This window comes from Ailuropoda melanoleuca, chromosome 13 (assembly GCF_002007445.2).
Source record: "Ailuropoda melanoleuca isolate Jingjing chromosome 13, ASM200744v2, whole genome shotgun sequence".
Lineage (NCBI taxonomy): Eukaryota > Metazoa > Chordata > Mammalia > Carnivora > Ursidae > Ailuropoda > Ailuropoda melanoleuca.
Window position 1 is genome coordinate 87,597,545 of NC_048230.1, and position 18,985 is coordinate 87,616,529.

Here is an 18,985-nt window from a genome sequence, read left to right on the forward strand (position 1 = left end):
CTCCATACTTTTTAGCTTTGAACCATGTGCAATTATTATCTACTGAAAAATAAATTTATTTAAAAAAATTTTTAAAGATTTATTTATTTGAGAGAGAGAGAGCACACGCTCACACAAGTGCAGGGTGAGGGGCAGAGGAGAGGGAGAGAGGAACTTTTGAGCAGACTCTGTGCTGAGCGTGGAGCCCGACGCCGGGCTCAATCTCAGGAACCTGAGATCACAACCTGAGCCCAAACCGAGAGTTGGCCACTTAACCAACTGTGCCACCTAGGCATGCCCTGAAACATAAATTTAAAAAAAAATTCTAAAATAAGCAGCAACAAACTCTTAAAAAAACATACGTTAAGTTTGTCACCATCCACAGCATATTGGAGAATGTCCACATGGTGGCTTACAGTGTCATATTAAAAAAAAAGTCTTATGAGTACCTCTCAACCTCAATTCTCAAAACACAGATACACATCTCAGAAAGAAACAAAGAAGAGCCAGAACTGGATGGTTTCTTGCAATTAGTTCCTGTGCAGGCCGTTGGGTCTAAGAGTCATCCAGGCCGAGCTTAGCAGCAAAGAGCGAGGTGATGACATCATCCCCAGTTTGCAGAGCCAGGTCATATGGTGTCTGGCCATTCATGTTCTTCCTCTGGATGCTTGCGTTGCATCTGCCAAGGGAATGGGCATGAACAGAAGGACTCAGACACCTGAACCTGAGGGCCTGGCTCTTCTCTGACACAGGGGCCGGTCTGGGAGCCCCCAGCCCCACCTTCCTAAACCTGTCCCCAAGAGGCCACTATGACGCCACTCTCAAGGGTGGCTCTACCTTGAGATCCTTTGAGGGGCTCTGTGATTTCAACACATTCAATTGCCAATCCTACTCATTGGCTCCCATTGCATCAAAGTCCTACAACCAAGTATGTTTGGTGGGGGGGGGTACAACAATTTCATTGTACTTTTAAGAGCCTCCAGTGCTGGGGACCCATGGTAGGATGGTGGCCCCCACTCACAGGGTTAACTGTTCAGGAACTAGGGCTTTCTGAAATCATCACAGGTCAGCAGGGGTCTCCCCCTCAGAAGTCTCCCCCAGAGGCCGGGAACGTACCGTAGTAAAGCAGAGACACACTCCCTTCCTGCCAGGCCAAGCAGAGTTGCTTCATGAAGAGCTGTATTTCGGAGCCTGTTGAGGGGGAGAAAACCATCCGGCTAAAGCAGCTGTAATGCAGCATGCTGCGGGCACGCCGACAAAGTCACACCAGTGACACCAACCCTTCCTTGTCTTCCGTCTTTCCTTTCTCCCTGATAGCACAACTGTTTGTTACTTTACCCCTCATGTTCCTCGGGTCTCTACTAGGCATTTACCATTTGAACTTCCGTGTATTCACGGGGTTGCCACATCTCCTGAGTAGATGCATGATCGTTGTTCGTAACTCCCTCTAAACTGAGAGCCGAGCGCGCATTCTAGTTACTAGGTGGGGAGGGGGCGCCATGGCTGGATTTTCTGTGTCACCACAGTTCGGTTTTGGGAAGTAATGAATTGTGACTGCCGACTCTAACTTTGTACACTACTCCTCGAACTACGTGACTCCAACCTGGCAAGAACGCTAGAAGGGACACCCTCTTCTGCCTCAGAGCAGAGGTGACACCTGTGAATCTGGCCCTCTGAGTAGCTTGAGGTTATCTCACCAGACCTTCTAGAATGTGTCTTGTACAGCAGGTAAACCGTGCTGTTCTATGAGTTTGTATTTTAAAGAAACTCTACTATGAATACACAAACTACTCAAATGGTTTATTCAAATCTAAGCATCATGGTGGACGAAGGTACATTCTATCTTTGTAAATCATGAATTACCTAATAAAATAAATTTCCACAGTTGAACCTCTAAGAAGCAGACTGATGGTTACACCCATCCATCCTGGCTACTCGGGTAGAACTCAGAGACAAAATATTTGAAATTGCCAGGGAACGGGGGTAGCCATTGTCCAAAAGCAAACAGCATTTCTCCTTGTCCGTCTCCTATACAGACCTTGAATCTGTGTTCCTGAAATCTGCCGGGAAGAGGAATCAGCTTTGGGGGAGGAAGTGTACCTCTCCTTAGCCATCCCTTTGGGTTGAATATGAGTGTATTCTGATAGGAAAGAGACAAACACTGGAAACAGAAACACTAGGGAGGGGCTTTCTGCTACCTGCCAAGCCACTGGATAGGAGTTACCTTGTGTGGAGACCACCTAGGCTGCTTCTCTCTGCTAGTCAAACAAGCTGGGGTGGGAGGGGAGAGTTTTTTAATCCTTGTTTAATCCTTGTTTCCTAAGGAACAATTCACTGAACCTCTTTTATAGAAAAGCCAGATCTCTGAAGAGCAGTAGGGTGGATGGAGCCTTGAGGTCATGTTCCTGGATCTACAGAGGTCCAGCCAGGGGGTAGAGGCCAGGCTGACCCAGGTCTAAATGCTTCAAACTAACAAATATAAAGCTGACTTAGCAGAGCTGGTTCTCAGTGGAAAAATCTGCTTTCTTCTATTGGCATAAACTAAAGCGGAAGAAGAGATCTCTGTCCTCTATTTTGAGGGAGGGCTTCTGGTCTAGCTTTCTTCCCTCCCCCTCCACAAGAGCCAGATTCTGCGAACTGTGCTAATGCCGTGGGACTGACAACAGGCTATCACACACCATTCAAACCGACGGTACAACCGCATAGTTAGACTTAGCAGAGATCATGTGTGGGTAAATGTCAATTTATAGAATGGTAATGAAGTCAGGATGGAAACTGAGGAACACCAAGGAAAGACAGGTAATCTGTTCCATGTCCAGAGTAGTTTCTTCCTCTCAGCTGGACTTCTCATAAGGCTAGGACACATCATACATAAACATCAATTCAAAATCTGTTCAAGAGATTTTTGTATCAACCACACACATTATATGTCTGTGTTCCAAGAAAAACTTGTCTGAATTGTACAAATATAAAGTATACCTTCATGCCAAACAAGTTGGCATTATTTTTATGAATAATGATAACCCAAGTGTGGGATAAATGAAGAAGCTGACAGAGTATGAAGAATGTGAACCCTAGGAAAAGGCGAGCAAGTAAATTCCAGCCACCCAAATACGTACAGCAAATGTGCCAAACGTTCTGCTCTAAAATAAAACTAAAAAAAGGCGTTGTGTCTAGCTGTCCTATTGGGCAGAAACATAAAAGCGCACATAGAAAAATTAACCAGCATATATTTTGAATAAAAACACTAGAGGAAATGTTGAGACAGAGGAAAACAGAAGCAAAGCTATCTAACTTTGGCTCTGTGTGCTGGCTTGACATACTCAGCAGCATGATTCCCTGGTGGGCTTCGATCTGGTCTCAGTAGTAGGTCAGGGGGCAGCAGGGTCAGATGGCTGCAGAACCCCTAGAGAACTCCCAGTTTGGCAACTTGGTTGGCAGGATATTAGCGGTTAACATGTGGTACCCGTTCTCAAGGAACTGTCCACCCCACGTCTCCAAAGCAATTTGAGGGAACAACAGAATCCCAAGGCTGGGAGAGGTCAAGAGGTAGGTAGGACAGGCCCGAGACTAGGGAAGGGACAGAAGCATCCAACAGGACTTGGTATCTGTCCGTCCTGCTGCCCAGCTGGGGAAACCAAGGCACCAGATCACGTAGTGAACTCAGATGTGCAGTGTCACCCCCAGTGTGTCAACATCCAGAGTCAACTGGATAAGGTTTTCTTTGTGCAGTAACTTCATGGGTACATTTCCATTGGGACTACGCTGGGCCCACTCTTCTCTTAGCGATCTCAACAGTTCAGATCATGATGAAAATAATGTTGCTGAACATCCTAAGGGCAAAGGATTTGCTGGCCCCACCTCAGTGTAAACTCGCTTGCTAACAAAATTTATCATCATTTATAAAAGCTACAAAAAGTTTCTGTTTTGCCCAGATTTGAAAAATAGTGGGTTACATCTCTTATTAAGGCCCAAATGGGTTCAGATGGTTCCCGAGTGGTTCCAAGCAAACAGGGCGTGGGTGTGGAGGGACGCTGCTAGAGCAGGGCCCCGAGGCAGCAGCTGGCCACCACATGGGCCAGGACTCTCCTTTGACTGCGTCTTACTTACGGGCCCCAGTGCTGCTCCGTGTCAGCTCCTCTCTGCACGAGAACTGGAATTGCTTCGTGGTGCTTGTTCACAACAGCTGTGGTTATCACGGGTTGCCCTTCACTGTCCCTGCAGTTGGGATCTGCTCCCTGCAGCATAAGAGAAAGGACAAACTTGCCACAAAACCCTGCTCTCAGCTGCCATCCTACAAAGTATAATAGACATGCCTGCTAGAACTAAACTGCTTTAAATTAAAAGAGAAGAGAATCAGGACACCCAAGATCTAACCAATAACAGAACTGCAGGTCACTTGGGTGATAAAACTTCTGCTCCCCCCATCAGAAGGGGCAGGCACCCCGAGCCTCGCTTCTTTAGGAAACATGAAGGTTACATGGGGTCATAGACCAGGGATTCTGTCCACCTTTATGCACATTATTTGGGCTCATATGACTTTTCTCTTTTCTTTGTTATAAAACTAGCAACCAGGAACAACTGATGAAAAATTCTTGACTGGCCATTTAGTCCACTTCCAGGCAGTTTTAAATGCAATGGCACTGTGGTTATCACAATACTGAACAAGACTTCCATCTGAAAGAGACAGGTGAAAAGCAAGGCTGAAATCCTCAGAGACTTGTTCTTTGAGTTGGACTTACCTCTTCGAGCAGCTGTTCAATCACAGAGACTCTCCCTTCCCCTGTTGGTCCGACTTCCTTCAGCAGGAGCCTGTTTTCAGGCTGCAGGGTTACACAACAAGGTCATTTCCACCACTGCGAAATAGCACTGTCCCCCTTGCTCCGACCCAACCCACCAGGCAAACACTTCCTCTCCAAGGTTAAGTTCTGAGCCCCAGGCACAGGTGAGTGTGAGCGTGTGTGTGTGTGTGTGTGTGTGTGTGTATGTGTGTGTGGTCTTTGCCACCAGCAGCACAAATAAACCTAGCTAAGGTAAATCTTGCTGGTCTCTTAAACCTTGTCTCAGGGAAGGATGCCACACTGACATCGTTTTATATTTATCAAGGACAGGGGTGCAATGAGAAACCTCACCACCCCAGAGACCCCACACCAGTCTTATTACAAAGGAAATAAATATTCCTAGGAAAAGCAACCGGGTGAATCCTAAAATTTCCTCTGCATGCTTTATAAAGTGTTCAGAATCAGCCTAAGTATGACTGTTCAGAAAACATGCTCACCTGAGGTGTGAGTTAACCGACCAAGTTGACTCTTGTTTGGGGGGGGATAAGTTCTCACCTATCAGCACACATCTGAAGAATTTATTATATGCTCTATTTTCAAAATGTGAGGAAATTCCCCTTTATATACATTCTCTCTTTATATATAAAGGATTGCCAATGCTGGCTGCTATAAAGCTGAAGAGGCTGTCTACAAGGCTGGAGGCATTACTTTCAGTATGTTTCCACCACTGGATCTGAGAGCCACTTGGGGTGGTCCCGGGACTCCAAAGTAGAAATAATATATCTGCAAAGTAGAAATAATATATCTACCCTCTCCTGGCTCCCTGGGGAGCCTTTAGGATGAGGACATGGCTCAAGGCCTGTGAGCCTTGTGGAAGATGATCCTGGGTTCAGGCTGTGTCTCTTCTGCCCCCTACTCTAGGATGATTAGCTTGGAACAAGGTACTCTAATAAGTGAACCCCCAGGGAGTCTTGGGAGGCACCCTTGTTCTTACTGAATTCTATTTCTTACAGAAACCTATACTGGAATGTACTAGAATGTCACCCTCATGAGGTCTGAGACCTTTACAGCTTTTGTTCATGATTTATTTTCACTGCTGAGAACTGTGCCTGGTATATGTGTGCTCCAAATAACCAATGAATGAGTGAACCACTGGAATGCTGTTATTATTTGTCTGATACTTATCCCCTAAATACAAATGAGAAAATAAAGGCACATAGCAATGGGGGGATTCGGGTCACATATGGAATAAGTGGGTGGAGTCTCCAAAACTAAGTTTATGGAACTCTGTATTTCTCTTCTACTCATTGACGATATTTTAAACTGAGAGAAGGCCGAGAGTGCAAGGAATTATACACAATACAGGTTAATGTAATTCTAAGGTCTTCTTCCCAAATGTATTTGTGTTTATGAGATGTAAAGCACATGGTACGAAAACACAAGATGAAGCAAGAAGTCACCCCCTTTGGAGAAATCATGATACAAGCTGGACGCTGGTATACACATTCCTGAGGGTGCCCTGATGGCTTGGCTTCATGGAAGGTGGAGGGAAGAACCCACATGTGCCCATCTCCATCTCAGGGGAGACCCAGGCTTTGGGCTTGTTGCTAAGCTCATCTCTCCTCCCTACTGCAGCCAAAGAGGACCAACTGAAAGGTAAGGTGATAGGGCTGAATGAGGGCACCCGCTGTCTCCTTCTCCAAAGCTCCAGTTAAAAGCGTTCACGGTCTGTATTTTTGAAAAACATAACCCTCACAGCTGTGGGAAACTCTCGAAGGGTGCCATCAGTGGATCAGGAATTGTTAGGAATTCCGAAGATTGGAAGTAGCTGGCATTTGGCTGAGAGGGAAAACAAAGCAAAGAAAAACTGGCTGAAGATGCCCAAGATAAGAGTCTGTTCCCTCCAGGGAGCCCTGCAGAAGTTGAGTTAATCAACAAGGATGCGGGTGTTGGGTGCAGGCTGGATTCATAAGCATTCTATGAAAGGGCTTTGTTGTGAGTGGCTGAGATGAGTGGTATCCTCCTCCCTTTCCTGTGTTCTCTGCTTAAAGCCTGGGGGTGACTCTTTTCCAGAGAGTTCATGATTTGCCTAACAAAGTCTTCTACTGGGAGTATTGGGCCCAAGAAGGGCAGAGCCCAGATCTCTGGGACAGACACAGGGAAAGAGAGTAAGGAAGGAAAGACAGCTCCATCCTGGAATGAAATACACTAGAGCCCTTCACGCACCATCCTCACCTCCAGAGGAAAGGCAACTCAGGGGACCCCAAGGCTTTCTCCTGCCCTCTGCTCATACACCCTCCAGGGAGGCCTGTCCCATAGCATGTCCACCCACTCCCACAGAGACCCGAGGCCCCCACACCCATGGCAGGCACCGGCGTTACTCAAACCAGCCCTTCACTTGTCAACGTGACCTGGCAACCGAGGATCATTACATATTTGAGACCAACCAAAAACAAGACAGAGAAAGATGGACAGACAGAACTGAGCCCAGAGGAAACAGAGATGATTCCAGAAACTAATAATAAATTATAATAAAATAATTCTAATAATCTTGACATATTTTAAAGGAGTCCATAAAATAAGAATACACTTATAAAAAAGGAACAGAAAATGAAAAAGTATTCTTCCATTAAAAAAAACTCAAAGTAGGGCCGCGTGGCTGGCTCAGTCAGTAGAGCATGTGGCTCTTGATCTCAGGGTTGTGCGTTCAAGTCCCATGATGGGTATGGCACCTACTTTAAAAAATAAATAGAATGGCATGGCATGGCATGGCATGGCATGGAATAAAATAAATAAAATAAAATAAAGTAAAATAAAATATCTCAAAGTAAAACATTCAACAGACAGGCCTAAGAAGGCAGCTGCAAGGACAAATGAGTACACATACTGTGAGCTGCTCCTTTTCTTGAAATTTTTTGGTCTTGAAATTCTTTGTCCTCTTGATTTTTTCAGTGGTGTCCGAGGTGCTCTGGCTGTGGTCACTCACTGAAATGAGAGAGTCAAGGACTTAAACGATGCCCCCTGCCACTCCCCACATATAAAGAGCTATCCTACTATCATGCCCATCAAGAGGTCAGAAGAATAAAATTTTTATAGAAATGTCCATTTTATTGAACCTCGCAAGAAGAACTCCTGGAGCCACTCATCTCAGTCCAGGACCAGAGGATGAGTGGGAAAGAGGGGAAGAAAAGGAGACTACATTTTTTTAAGCCCAAAAGAACACCCCCCCACACAACTTATCTCTCCAAGCCCTGTGAAAATTTCAGACATCTCACTCCTAACTTCAGATAACCCAGAAGAATAAAATGGCCGGAACATTAAAGGAAGATGTGTGGTTGGGCTGGCAAATTTTAAGCAATTCCCTGCCGTCCTTGCCAAGTCAGGGTGTTGCTGGTCAATTGTTTGAAAATCACCGTAAGGTACAACTCACCCAAGCTGGACCTGCTGCCAAATGGCCCATCACCACCCTCAGTGACACTGCTCAGAAAGTGGTTGCTGAAATCTACCGCCTTGCTGAGGTAAAGGTTCTGGGCAACAGAAAAAAACAGGCACCGTGACTGATGAGGCTGCTGTGTCCCCACAGAAGGGGTGCTCTCCCTGCTAACCTGTTCCTCTCTTCATTCATGACCACTCTACTCGAATAGTCAAGCCGGAAGCTGGACATCCCCTCACTGTGATGTTTTGTCTGTTCTGCCTCTTAAATGGCTCCTCAGCCTGGCCGCTCCTTTCTGTCATTATAGCCACAGCCCGCTCTTCACACACCAGGATCCCTGTGAGGGATTCCCAACTGGTTCCTGCCAGCCCACCTTCCACGTGCCTGCTCCAGTCACCCACCTACAATTTCTAAGTAACGGTGCTCTTCCCCTGCTTCAAATCACTCCACGCCTTGGAATTAGGGTGGCAAGAGGAGGAAGCTCAGGCTACAGAGTTTGAATCCTGGCTCTATCACTTACTAGCTTAGGGGTCTTGAAAGAAAGTGGCTAAATTTTTCTGTACCTCAGTTTCTTCACCTGTAAAGTGGAAATATCATGGCCTAACTCAAAAGGATGTTGCAAAAGTAAAACAGGTAAAATGGAGGTCTGTAGCATTAGGACTGATGATGTACAGTCCAGACCTGGAATTCTGTATCCACCTGCCACAGGGAACCACCTGCTACTGCCTGAACACTAGAACACACAGGCTAAGAAAAAACATATCAAACCAGGGGATAATTACTCCACTTCTACCTGATAGCGTGTTGTAGATGCTCTTGGTGCCCACCCAGTTCCCCCAACTGATTAACATATGCCTCCCAGCTGCTGGGTGGGCTGCTAACACCTCACAGCTGGCCAACTGCCTCCACAGATGGCTGCTGCCTTGATCTAGAGCTTATGTCCCTCTTTTCTTACCTCAACTGGGACAACTTCGTGGTCTGAGCCATACTTCACAGCTCCTCATGGATCAGGCTGAAGCTAGACTTTATGTACGACCGCTCAGCCCCTTCCCCTGCCTTGTCTCATGTCCTTCACTCCCCTTCTCCTCAAGAACCTCCCTGACCCAAGCTGTGCTGTAGCCACACAACTGAAAACATGGCATTTAGTGCTTTACTTGACTTCAAAACACTTCTGTGTGTGTCAGTGGACTGCATTTTCCCAGCCTCTTAGTTAGGCAGAGCCCATGAGTCTGTCCTAATTTTAAAGACACCATTAGCCCCCTGCTGGGCACATGGCCAAGGCCTGATAAATGCTAGTTCCCATGCTTTTTCTTGCCTTCTTTACCCTTCTTCTCAACCCATTCGTTATTCTTTTGTATATTCTGACTTCTTGTCCAATGAAACTACAGCTGCTGGTATGAATCAATTAATGTTTGCACTGTAGCAAAGTTCCAGTCACCACAGAAGAGGGCAGATCGAGGGAGGCAGAGCCACAATGTTTGGTTTATTTCTTATAGGCAAATAGGTGAAAGTACATACAGGCAAACATTTTTGTCAATCTTTCACCTATACTCAGACTTCGGTGAGTATATATAAGCCTGAGAAGCACAGGACTGCTAGGGTAGATAAAAATTCCTGGGGTTGTTTTTTTTTTTCTTTTTTTAAAAGATTTTATTTATTTATTTGACAGAGACACAGCCAGTGAGAGACGGAACACAGGCAGGGGGAGTGGGAGAGGAAGAAGCAGGCTCCCAGCTGAGGAGCCTGATGTGGGGTTCGATCCCAGGGCTCTGGGATCAAGCCCTGAGCCAAAGGCAGACGCCCAACAACTGAGCCACCCAGGTGCCCCCCAAAATTCCTGTTCTTACAACATCTTTATGTGCCTGAAACCTGGCTTCTCTGAGGTTTAGTGTAGTTATTTATCCACTTCTATGAAATTACTGGCTTTTGTCAAGTTTTATAACATTTGGAATACAAATAAGTACTTCAACAGAGTGTAAGCTACACTTTACTAGTTCAGTTGATTTTCAAATGAACAGCTTCTAAGGGTTTTACTCACCTTGTTTGATACTTGAATATAATTCAGCCGGATGCTAACTTCATAGCCATCTTCATGAACAGTTGCGGAGATAAGCTTTTAAAAAAGCGTTAGGGGGGGGTAATCAGAGGGGGGAATGAAACATGAGAGACTATGGACTATGGGAAACAAACTGGGGACTTCAGAGGGGAGGGGGTGGGGGAAGGGGATGGACTGGTGGTGGGTAGTAAGGAGGGCACGTATTGCATGGTGCACTGGGTGTTATACGCAACTAATGAAGCATCAAACTTTACATCAGAATCAGGGGATGTACTGTATGGTGATTAACATAATATAATAAAATAAAATTAATTATAAAAAAAAAAAAGAAAAATCAAAAAAAAAATAATAAAAAAAAATAAAAAAGCGTTAGAGAGAATTCACAACCACGCATGTGGGATTTAATGTCCTAAGCAACAGCCAAGAAAGCCTGAGATGTTAAACTGTAAATGTAATAAAATATTTAATGAACTGAAAAGAAGACAAGAAAAGAGAAACAAAGGAACAAAAGCTAAGTGAAATAGAGTGTAAGTAGCAAAATAGCAGACACAAATCCAGCCATACCTACAATTCCATTAACTGTAAATGAACAAAATTAATGTTCCCATCAAAGAGCAGAGACTGTCAGGCTGGATAAGAAAGCAAGACCCAAATTTATATTCTCTAAAGAGACACGCTTTAAATTTAATCAAGCCACCTGGCTGGATGTCATCAACTGGGTGTCCTGAGGGGCCAGGCCTTAGTAATAAAGGACCAAGTATCATAGTTGAGCAGCTTTCTCTGTAAGTAGCCGGAGGAATTTTGATCAAACAGGGGTCAGCAAATGCTTTAAGGATCAGATAGTAAATATTTTAGGTTTTGTGGGCTATCTGGCCATTGCCATTGTAGCACAAAAGCAGTTATGGACAATAAGTAAATGAATGAGTATAACTGTGATCCAATAAAACTTTATTTACAAAACGGGGTGGCAGGCCTGAATTTGCCCCACATGCCATAGTTTACAGACCCTGGATTAGGCCAAAGAGTGAATAAATCACCAAAATAGATTGTCAAAGGAAACTGAGCAATACTTAACAATGAAATAGCCTCAATGTTGACCTATTTGGTGGCAGAGGATCAAACAGGCTAATTTTCAAAGGTTCCTTCTAGTGCCATACAAACAGAAGAAGAGGTCTTCCCACAGAGCTCTTTATAATGATGGTGTAATGCTAGAGAAAGCATGGGGCTCACGGTCTGACAGAGCTGCTTCAAATCCTGAATCCCCTGAGACCCATCAGTGCAGTCCTGGGCAGGTCACCAAACTTCTCTGAGCCACTGTTCCTAGGTATCAAATAAGGCTTGTTTGGATTATCCACTGAAGTGTAAAAAAAAAAAAAATACCACCCCAAACTTCGTGGACTAAACAACCACCATTTTATGAAGTTCATGGCTTCCAACAAGGCACAGCAGGGATAGACTGTCTTTGCTCCACACGTCTGACACTTCAGCTGGGAAAACTCAAATGGCTAGAGGTGGTTGCACATTTGGAGCCTGGAATGACCTGGACTCTTAGCACTCGTCTGCCTGGCTCCTGAGCCAGGATGACTCGAGGACTGGGTTTGACTATGGCTGCAGAGGGGTGCATCTACATGTGGTCACTCTACAGGGCTTGGGCTTCTCATGGCAGGGTGGCTGGAATCCAAGGAGTGTTGGAGTGGAGCATGCGCAGTAAGAGAGGAAGCAGTACGGCCTCATAGGACCACAGCTTGGGAGTCCCATAGTATCACTGCCACCACACTCTGTGAGCCCAACTGCCACAAGCCCGCCCACATTCAAGGTGAGAAGACAGTGACTCCGCTCTTTGAAGACTACCAATGAATTTGTGGCCATTAAAAAAACCCAGCAACACTGCTGCAAAGGTAATCTCCCCACCTTGTAAGTTTGTTATGGGCACTAGAGATTGATGAACACAGCGCACACAGGGAGTGCATCGGGAAATGGCAGCTCTTGGGATTACCGTTGCTGCTAATACAGACTGGATTTAAGTGCACAATTTGGTGAGATTAAACTCTTCTGGGTTTTGTTTAGCTCTGAGCACCAGAGTCTCCATAGCATGTGGCATCTAAAGGCATGGAATGTTCACAATTTACTATCTTAGGTCAGGTGCAGAAGCACACTCGTAGACAAGGCTGGTGTGCAAGTGGTTTGTCAAGGCAGCACTTGCAGGGGAGGACCGTAAGGAAGTGTGGAAAGCAGGACAGGAAAGGGAAAAGAGCCAAGCAAAGTGCAATCTCGGGTGAAGTCAGTGGGGGGGACCTGTAGCCTGATCCCATGGGACTCTCTGGAGTGGAAATTCCATCCAGAGCTCACCCACCTTTCCCATTCTGGGTTCTGCGATCAAGGCCCGGAATTCAGGGTTGTTCTGAGCATAAGACCTGAGGTGGGCAGAGATATGATCCAATTGTTTTCTCCAGTATCCTAAAGAAAAAGAGAAACCCATCTTCATGGATAACTCTTCTGAAGCCAAGAAAGAAAAATGCTCCGTGCAACATGCATTCTCAGGTTATTTTTCTTTGCCAAACTTTATGATAGTTTTTACTTATTGAACCTCAACTAGGTACCAGAATAAGTTCCATTTTTGCTCCCAGGTTTATTCTTTACACATGGTTAATCATAGAATAGTACGGAATCTCAAAAGAATATATTTTGATGGTCACACATGGGGTCTTTTTCTTTTATTCTTTTTTTTTTTGAAAGGTTTATTTATTTGACAGAGAGAGAGAGAGACAACGAGAGAGGGAACACAAGCGGGGGAGTGGGAGGGGGAGAGGCAGACACTTAACAACTGAGACACCCAGGCACCGCTTCTTTTATTCTTTTAAAATTAATCGTATTGAGGGGCACCTGGGTGGCTCAGTCGGTTGAGCATCTGCCTTCAGCTCAGGTCATGATTTCAGCGTCCTGGGATAGTGCCCCACATCAGGCTCCCTGCTCAGCAGGAAGTCTGCTTCTCCCTCTCCCTCTGTGCCCCCTACCATGCTATCGCTCGCTCTCTCTCTCAGACTTTAAAAAAAATAAATAAAATTAACCATATTGAGATAACTTTTATGTTTTCAGTTTGAGTTTCAGCAAGTGTATATATCCCGATTAATACGAAAGACACTTCCATCACTCCAGAAAGCTCCCTTGTGCCCCTGTGCAGTCTGCACAGGGTTTAAAACATATTGGAATTCATTCATTGCCACCACTTAACACTTGGGAGATTTTGTACAAGTCTGGGTTTCTGGTTTCTCATGTGCAGGCAGGAGATGCATTTATAGGAAATGTCCAGAACAGGCAAATCCATAAAAACAGCAAGTAGATTCATGGTTGCCAGGCACCTGGGAGAGGAGATGTGGGGAGTGATTGCAGAAAGAATACTGGTCTACCTTTGGGGTGATGAAAATGTTCTGGACATACAGAGTGGTGATGCTTCTATATTGCTCCTAGTGGACTAAGTATCACTGAATTGTACACTTCAAAATGGGTGAAACGGTGAATTTTGCTTATGTGAATTTTAGAATGGTAAAAAGAGAAAGATAATAGTAGATAGCAGCAATGACACAGATTAACAATATTTCTACTGTAATGGCAATCCATATATGCTATTTAATTTAGAGACTAGACAATGGAGCTGTGAGTCAAAACATCAGAGTACTGGGCTGTCCCAGTGGCTCAGTCAGTTAAGCAGGCAACTCTTGCTTTCAGCTCAGGTCATGATCTCAGGGTCCTGGGATCGAGCCCCACGTCAGGCTCCATGCTCAGCAGGGAGTCTGCTTGAAGATTCTCTCCCCCTCTCTGTCTGCCCTTCCCCTGTTCACTCCCCTGCTCCCATGCCCATTCTTGCTCTCTCACAAATAAATAAAATCTTTTTTAAAAATTAAAAAAGATAAAAACCTCAGAATACTGCGGGGCGCCTGGGTGGCACAGCGGTTAAGCGTCTGCCTTTGGCTCAGGGCGTGATCCCAGCGTTATGGGATCGAACCCCACATCAGGCTCCTCTGCTGGAAGCCTGCTTCTTCCTCTCCCACTCCCCCTGCTTGTGTTCCCTCTCTCGCTGGCTGTCTCTATCTCTGTCAAATAAATAAATAAAATATTAAAAAAAAAAACCTTAGAATACTGAAAGTTTAAGAGCTATAATACAAAGGAAAATTACCTAAAGAAAAACAATGGAATTTACTTCTTATGTATAGAAATAAATTTAAAAGAAGAAAAATGCAATTTTCTTTCCAAGAAATACGGAGTTCCCTCCTGACAAGAAAGGGTATCTTTTCCCTCACCTCTTCCTGGGCTGACGGCTGTGAGGAGAGGTTTATGGTCACTCATCTTCTCCTGCCTCTGCTTCTGAGAAGCCATTTCTAGTTGCTTTTTGGCTAGTAGCGTGCCAGATGGGTAGAACAGGCCAGCAGTCTGTGTGCCCACGTCCTTCCGGGTCCCAGCATCAGGTCTGGGTAAAGGAACATTTAGGGACTGCCAGGCAGATCGGGGCTGTGAGCAAGGCAGAAAACATAAAATACTAGAATATAATTTAATTAATTCTTCATATTACTCATAGAAAAGAATTCTAATCAGAAGTAAAAGTATCTCCAAGAAACTGTACTTTGAACTAAAAAGAGGTTTTCAGCCCTTGCCTCCCCTTCTTTTCATCTGTCTCTCCCAGCAATTCCCAGCCTGATCCATAAAGCTAGCCTCATTTTCTTGGCCATTTACTATCTCAAATTCAGCCAATCAACCAAATTGCCTTGCTGCCTGAGGCCTGAAACAAATCTAACCTCTCAGCTCTACAGTCCAATAGAACATAGACTTCACTACTCATCCACAATCAACCACTAGTCAGCAGTATTTTCTCTGAGATACTCCTGCATCTGAATGTGGGGACTTGAGAGGACCATCATGTAAGGTTATGTAGGCTGTGCACTGCACAACATCACTGCATCTAAAGGGATACCATTCACATGGTGAGCATTATATATTTGCATATTTATTAGGACAATTTTTTGGTAAATGGAAGAAAAGGTCTTTCTAACAAAATTAGTATATAACAATAAATTTCCAAAAGACCACAGTCAAGTGTCTTGAGGAAAGAACCCTTTGTCTCTCATTTGCATATGGTTCAATATGGGCTATTGGCAGTCCCAGGATCCATAAGTCTCAGCTGGGGCTAAGAAGGTCATGAACTCCCTAAAAATGAATGCAAAGTTGCTGAGTGCATGTGCATTCTCTCTAATAACTATCAATCTTCAAATTCTTCTAATGAAGAGCTAAAAAGAAACCTGAAAAGCCTTTATGTAGCTTAGAGAAATTTATAAAACGCTAACACCAAGCTGGTTAGAGATTAAGTCTTTCTGAAGATAATCCTGTAAGATTTTCCTTAAACTATATGCTATTGTTATAAATGGCTAAAGCAATTTCATATGCCTGCTATAACTTTTCTAAAACATAAGAGAGCAGGAGCAAAGTTCCTGGTATGCTACATAAGAAATTCATGAGAAGTGTGTCTGTCTCAGGGCACCTGGGTGGCTCAGTCAGTTAAGTGTCTGCATTCCACTCAGGTCATGATCTCAGGGTCCTGGGATCAAGCCCTTGGTTGGGCTCCCTGCTCAGCAGGAAGTCTGCTTCTCTCTCTGCCCTTCCCCCACCACCGCTTGTGCTTCTCTCTCTCTCTGTCTCAAATAAATAAATAAAATCTTTAAAAAAAAAAGTATGCTTGTCTCATATATTTTAAGTCTATTTCTCCCTCATGGCATTGTATTGATTTACATTAGTTATATTATTAGTCTTACAAATGCAATTAGACCTCAATCTACTATAGATAAATCTTTGAATTCTGAAGAAATCACTCGAGTGTTTAAAACCTAAATTGATCGAATTTATGTACACATCTAGTTGAAAATCCAAGCAAAAGGTCTACATGTTTTGGCTCTCTTTCCCCAGGTTGATCCACAAGGTAGAGAAAACAAGTTCAGGGTCTTAAACCCATTCCCTGGCACCAGTGCTTACAACAGTGGAGGCCTCACCTCAGCAAAAGGGCCAAGTTCTCCAGCGGCTAGAGCCAGGCCGTGGTCCAGGCTAAGTCTTGCCAAGGGCTTCACATAAATACCACAGGAACCACAGAACTGGGCAGATGGGTGATTGCTGGCCCCACATTTGGGGCAAACAGAGTAGCAAGCAGAAATACCCGGCTAGAGGATAGAAAATATTTTTACACTTTCATAAATATCAGGGTCCTAATTTTCCCACGTAAATTATTCACATACCATACCATCACTAGCCATCAAAATAACATATGCTTATACCCCTGACCCTGCAAGTCCACCTTCTAGAACTTATTCTACAGATGGACAAGTATGCAAAGAAGTATATTTGAGATCACTCCCTGCGCGTTTGTGGTTTTAGAGAAAATAACTGGAAACAACCTAAATGTCCAGCAATAGGGGATGGCCTAAATGCATCATGGTACATACAGACGGCAGTATATTATGGAGCTACTGAAAAGAATGAGGAGGTTACTAACAAGGTACATGGTTAGGTGAAAGGAAAAGAATTAGTGTTTCTGTGAAACTACTAGTTTACTTATTAACACACACACTAGGTAGTGGTGATTGCTTCTGGCGATAGGCCCTGCGGGCCTGGGATGAGATGGGAGATTGACCCTTCACAAGAAACCTGCTGTATTACTTACATGCAACACTTTTTCAAAGAAAAGACTTTTGAGTCTTTCATTAAAAAGGTAAGGGGTGCCTGGTAAGGGCTCAGTGGGTGAAGCATCTGGCTCTTCATTTCAGCTCAGGACATGATCTTGGGGTCCAGGGATTGAGCACCATGTTGGGCTCTGTGCTCAGTGGGGAGTCTGCTTGAGGATTCTCTCTCTCCCTCTGCGCCTCCCCCCACTCGTGTTCTTTTTCTATCTTTTTCGCTCTCTCTCTCTCTAAAGGTAAGTAGACAAGTCATAAAAGAAGAAATACCAATAGTCAATAAATGATTGAAAAAGTTTAACCTCAAAGAAATGCAAAGCAAAACAGCAATAACAGCTTTCTCAATTTAAGAGAGTCAATTCTGTCTCCAGATTCTTAGGTAAATAGGTGCTAGCATTCAAATCAAAAGAAGTGATTTCTGCAAGGTGGGGGAAGAGAAGGAGCCTGGCTCTTTCTAGGGCGGTGGTGAGGCTCTGGCACCAAGAAACTCAGATTTAAAATACCCACCGTGGCTCCACACCAGTCACAGAAGCAAGCTTCCCGGCGATTCCTGCGACCACACTTGGAGCAGGAAATGGTCTCCCCTTTCTGAGTGGGCGGAGGTGGGGCTTTATCTCCACTGCGCATGGGCTGGTGGATACAATGGCATTTATCAATAGGCAGATCAATACTACATTCTGCAATCTCCCTCTGAATCCAGGGGGGGGGGAAAGCCCCAAATCAATGCAAGCCCTGTAATAAGGTATTTTTGCCCCAAAGAGTAAAACTATGATGGACTTCACCAATTAATAAATTCGTACAAAGACACATTCCTCAAGTTGATAAAACTGGTGCCTGACGCATCCTGATATTCCTCAGTATCTTTAACACCAAAAGTAGGAAACCTACTGTTGATTTACCATAAGGATATTTATAAAGAAAGAATGTAAGCAGAATGTCACAACTGAGGTTTCTCTTCTTTCCTTTAGGGCTCTGATTTCCATATGGAAATGTGAATTTATTTTCCACCCCTGACACATGAAAAGAATTATTTTATTTTGGGGAGAGAGAGAGAGAATTGTTTCATGAGAATTTCTGAAACTTTGTGAGGTAGGCCTGGATTAGAATCTTCGCTCCTGCTACTTTCTTTTTGCCTAGGAAGAGATTTTTTCATCAGACAAGTATCTGTCACTGTTACGTGATCACCTACTATGTGCAGGCACACAGTGCTGAGCACTGTCCCTCTAACCTTGCATCAAACCACAGGACAGACCTGTGAGGTGGGTGCCATCGTCACCTGTGTTTTACAGAGGTTGGAAACTGAGGCACAGAGAAGGCGAGACCCAAGATTTGACCCCAGGCCATCTGATTCTATCTATGACCCCATGCAGCCTCTTCGATACAAGAGCCCCTTCACAGGTCTGTAGGCGGGGTTCAGACGGTTCACGGCAATTAGTATGCAGGGACGCTTAGCACAGGGTCAGGCTCCATATGTCAGCTTCCCTCCTTTCTCTTGCTTTCCGCTAGATCCTGATTTCTTTAAGAGAAAGGACTATACTTCACATTTTTCCCCACTAACATAGTACCTTGTACCTCGGCACATGGGAGTCATGCAAATAGTTATTGGATGAATGAATCAATGAGTAACTGATACAATTGATAACTGCCACATATCCCACGTACAATACTAAGAATGGGCACACTAGGGAAGACGTTTTCTAAGGACCATTTTTCCTCCAAGATTGATATTTTAGTCAACTTTGCTTGCCTAGCTATATCCTCTTTTACTTCAGGGACTGTTTTGTTATCCTAAAACAGACATCTATCCAGAAAGATAGAACGAAGATCTCTGTTTGTATACACCTACCCATACCCCACTTCTGTGCAATTAGTGAGAGACTCCTTGGGACAAATCCAGAGAGAAATGCTTTGCACACTTTTGCTTCAGCCTTAAATTTCAAATGTATCCTCCTGCTACAACAGGGTTTTGATATAAAACTTGATGACTTGGGTTTCTAAATGTAAAGCCTTCAGATATTTAATT

The 18,985-nt window shown here is 44.4% G+C and overlaps 1 protein-coding gene across 6 annotated transcripts in view; it reads right to left on the bottom strand.

Annotated features, from left to right (window-relative positions):
- Positions 1–231: 231 nt before the first annotated feature.
- Positions 232–18,985, bottom strand: part of DZANK1 (double zinc ribbon and ankyrin repeat domains 1) — a 70,270-nt gene continuing 51,516 nt past the window's right edge. For all 6 annotated transcript variants that reach the window (XM_034641671.1, XM_034641672.1, XM_034641673.1 and 3 more), the window contains exons 12-22: positions 17,470–17,592; positions 16,285–16,449; positions 14,548–14,755; positions 12,603–12,706; positions 10,232–10,306; positions 8,191–8,287; positions 7,648–7,745; positions 4,722–4,802; positions 4,090–4,217; positions 1,096–1,170; positions 232–658 (exon numbers count right to left, since the gene is read on the bottom strand). In XM_034641671.1, the coding sequence (XP_034497562.1) occupies positions 535–658; positions 1,096–1,170; positions 4,090–4,217; positions 4,722–4,802; positions 7,648–7,745; positions 8,191–8,287; positions 10,232–10,306; positions 12,603–12,706; positions 14,548–14,755; positions 16,285–16,449; positions 17,470–17,592 (1,278 nt within the window). In that variant the 3' untranslated portion in view covers positions 232–534. The remainder of the gene's footprint in view (positions 659–1,095; positions 1,171–4,089; positions 4,218–4,721; positions 4,803–7,647; positions 7,746–8,190; positions 8,288–10,231; positions 10,307–12,602; positions 12,707–14,547; positions 14,756–16,284; positions 16,450–17,469; positions 17,593–18,985) is intronic.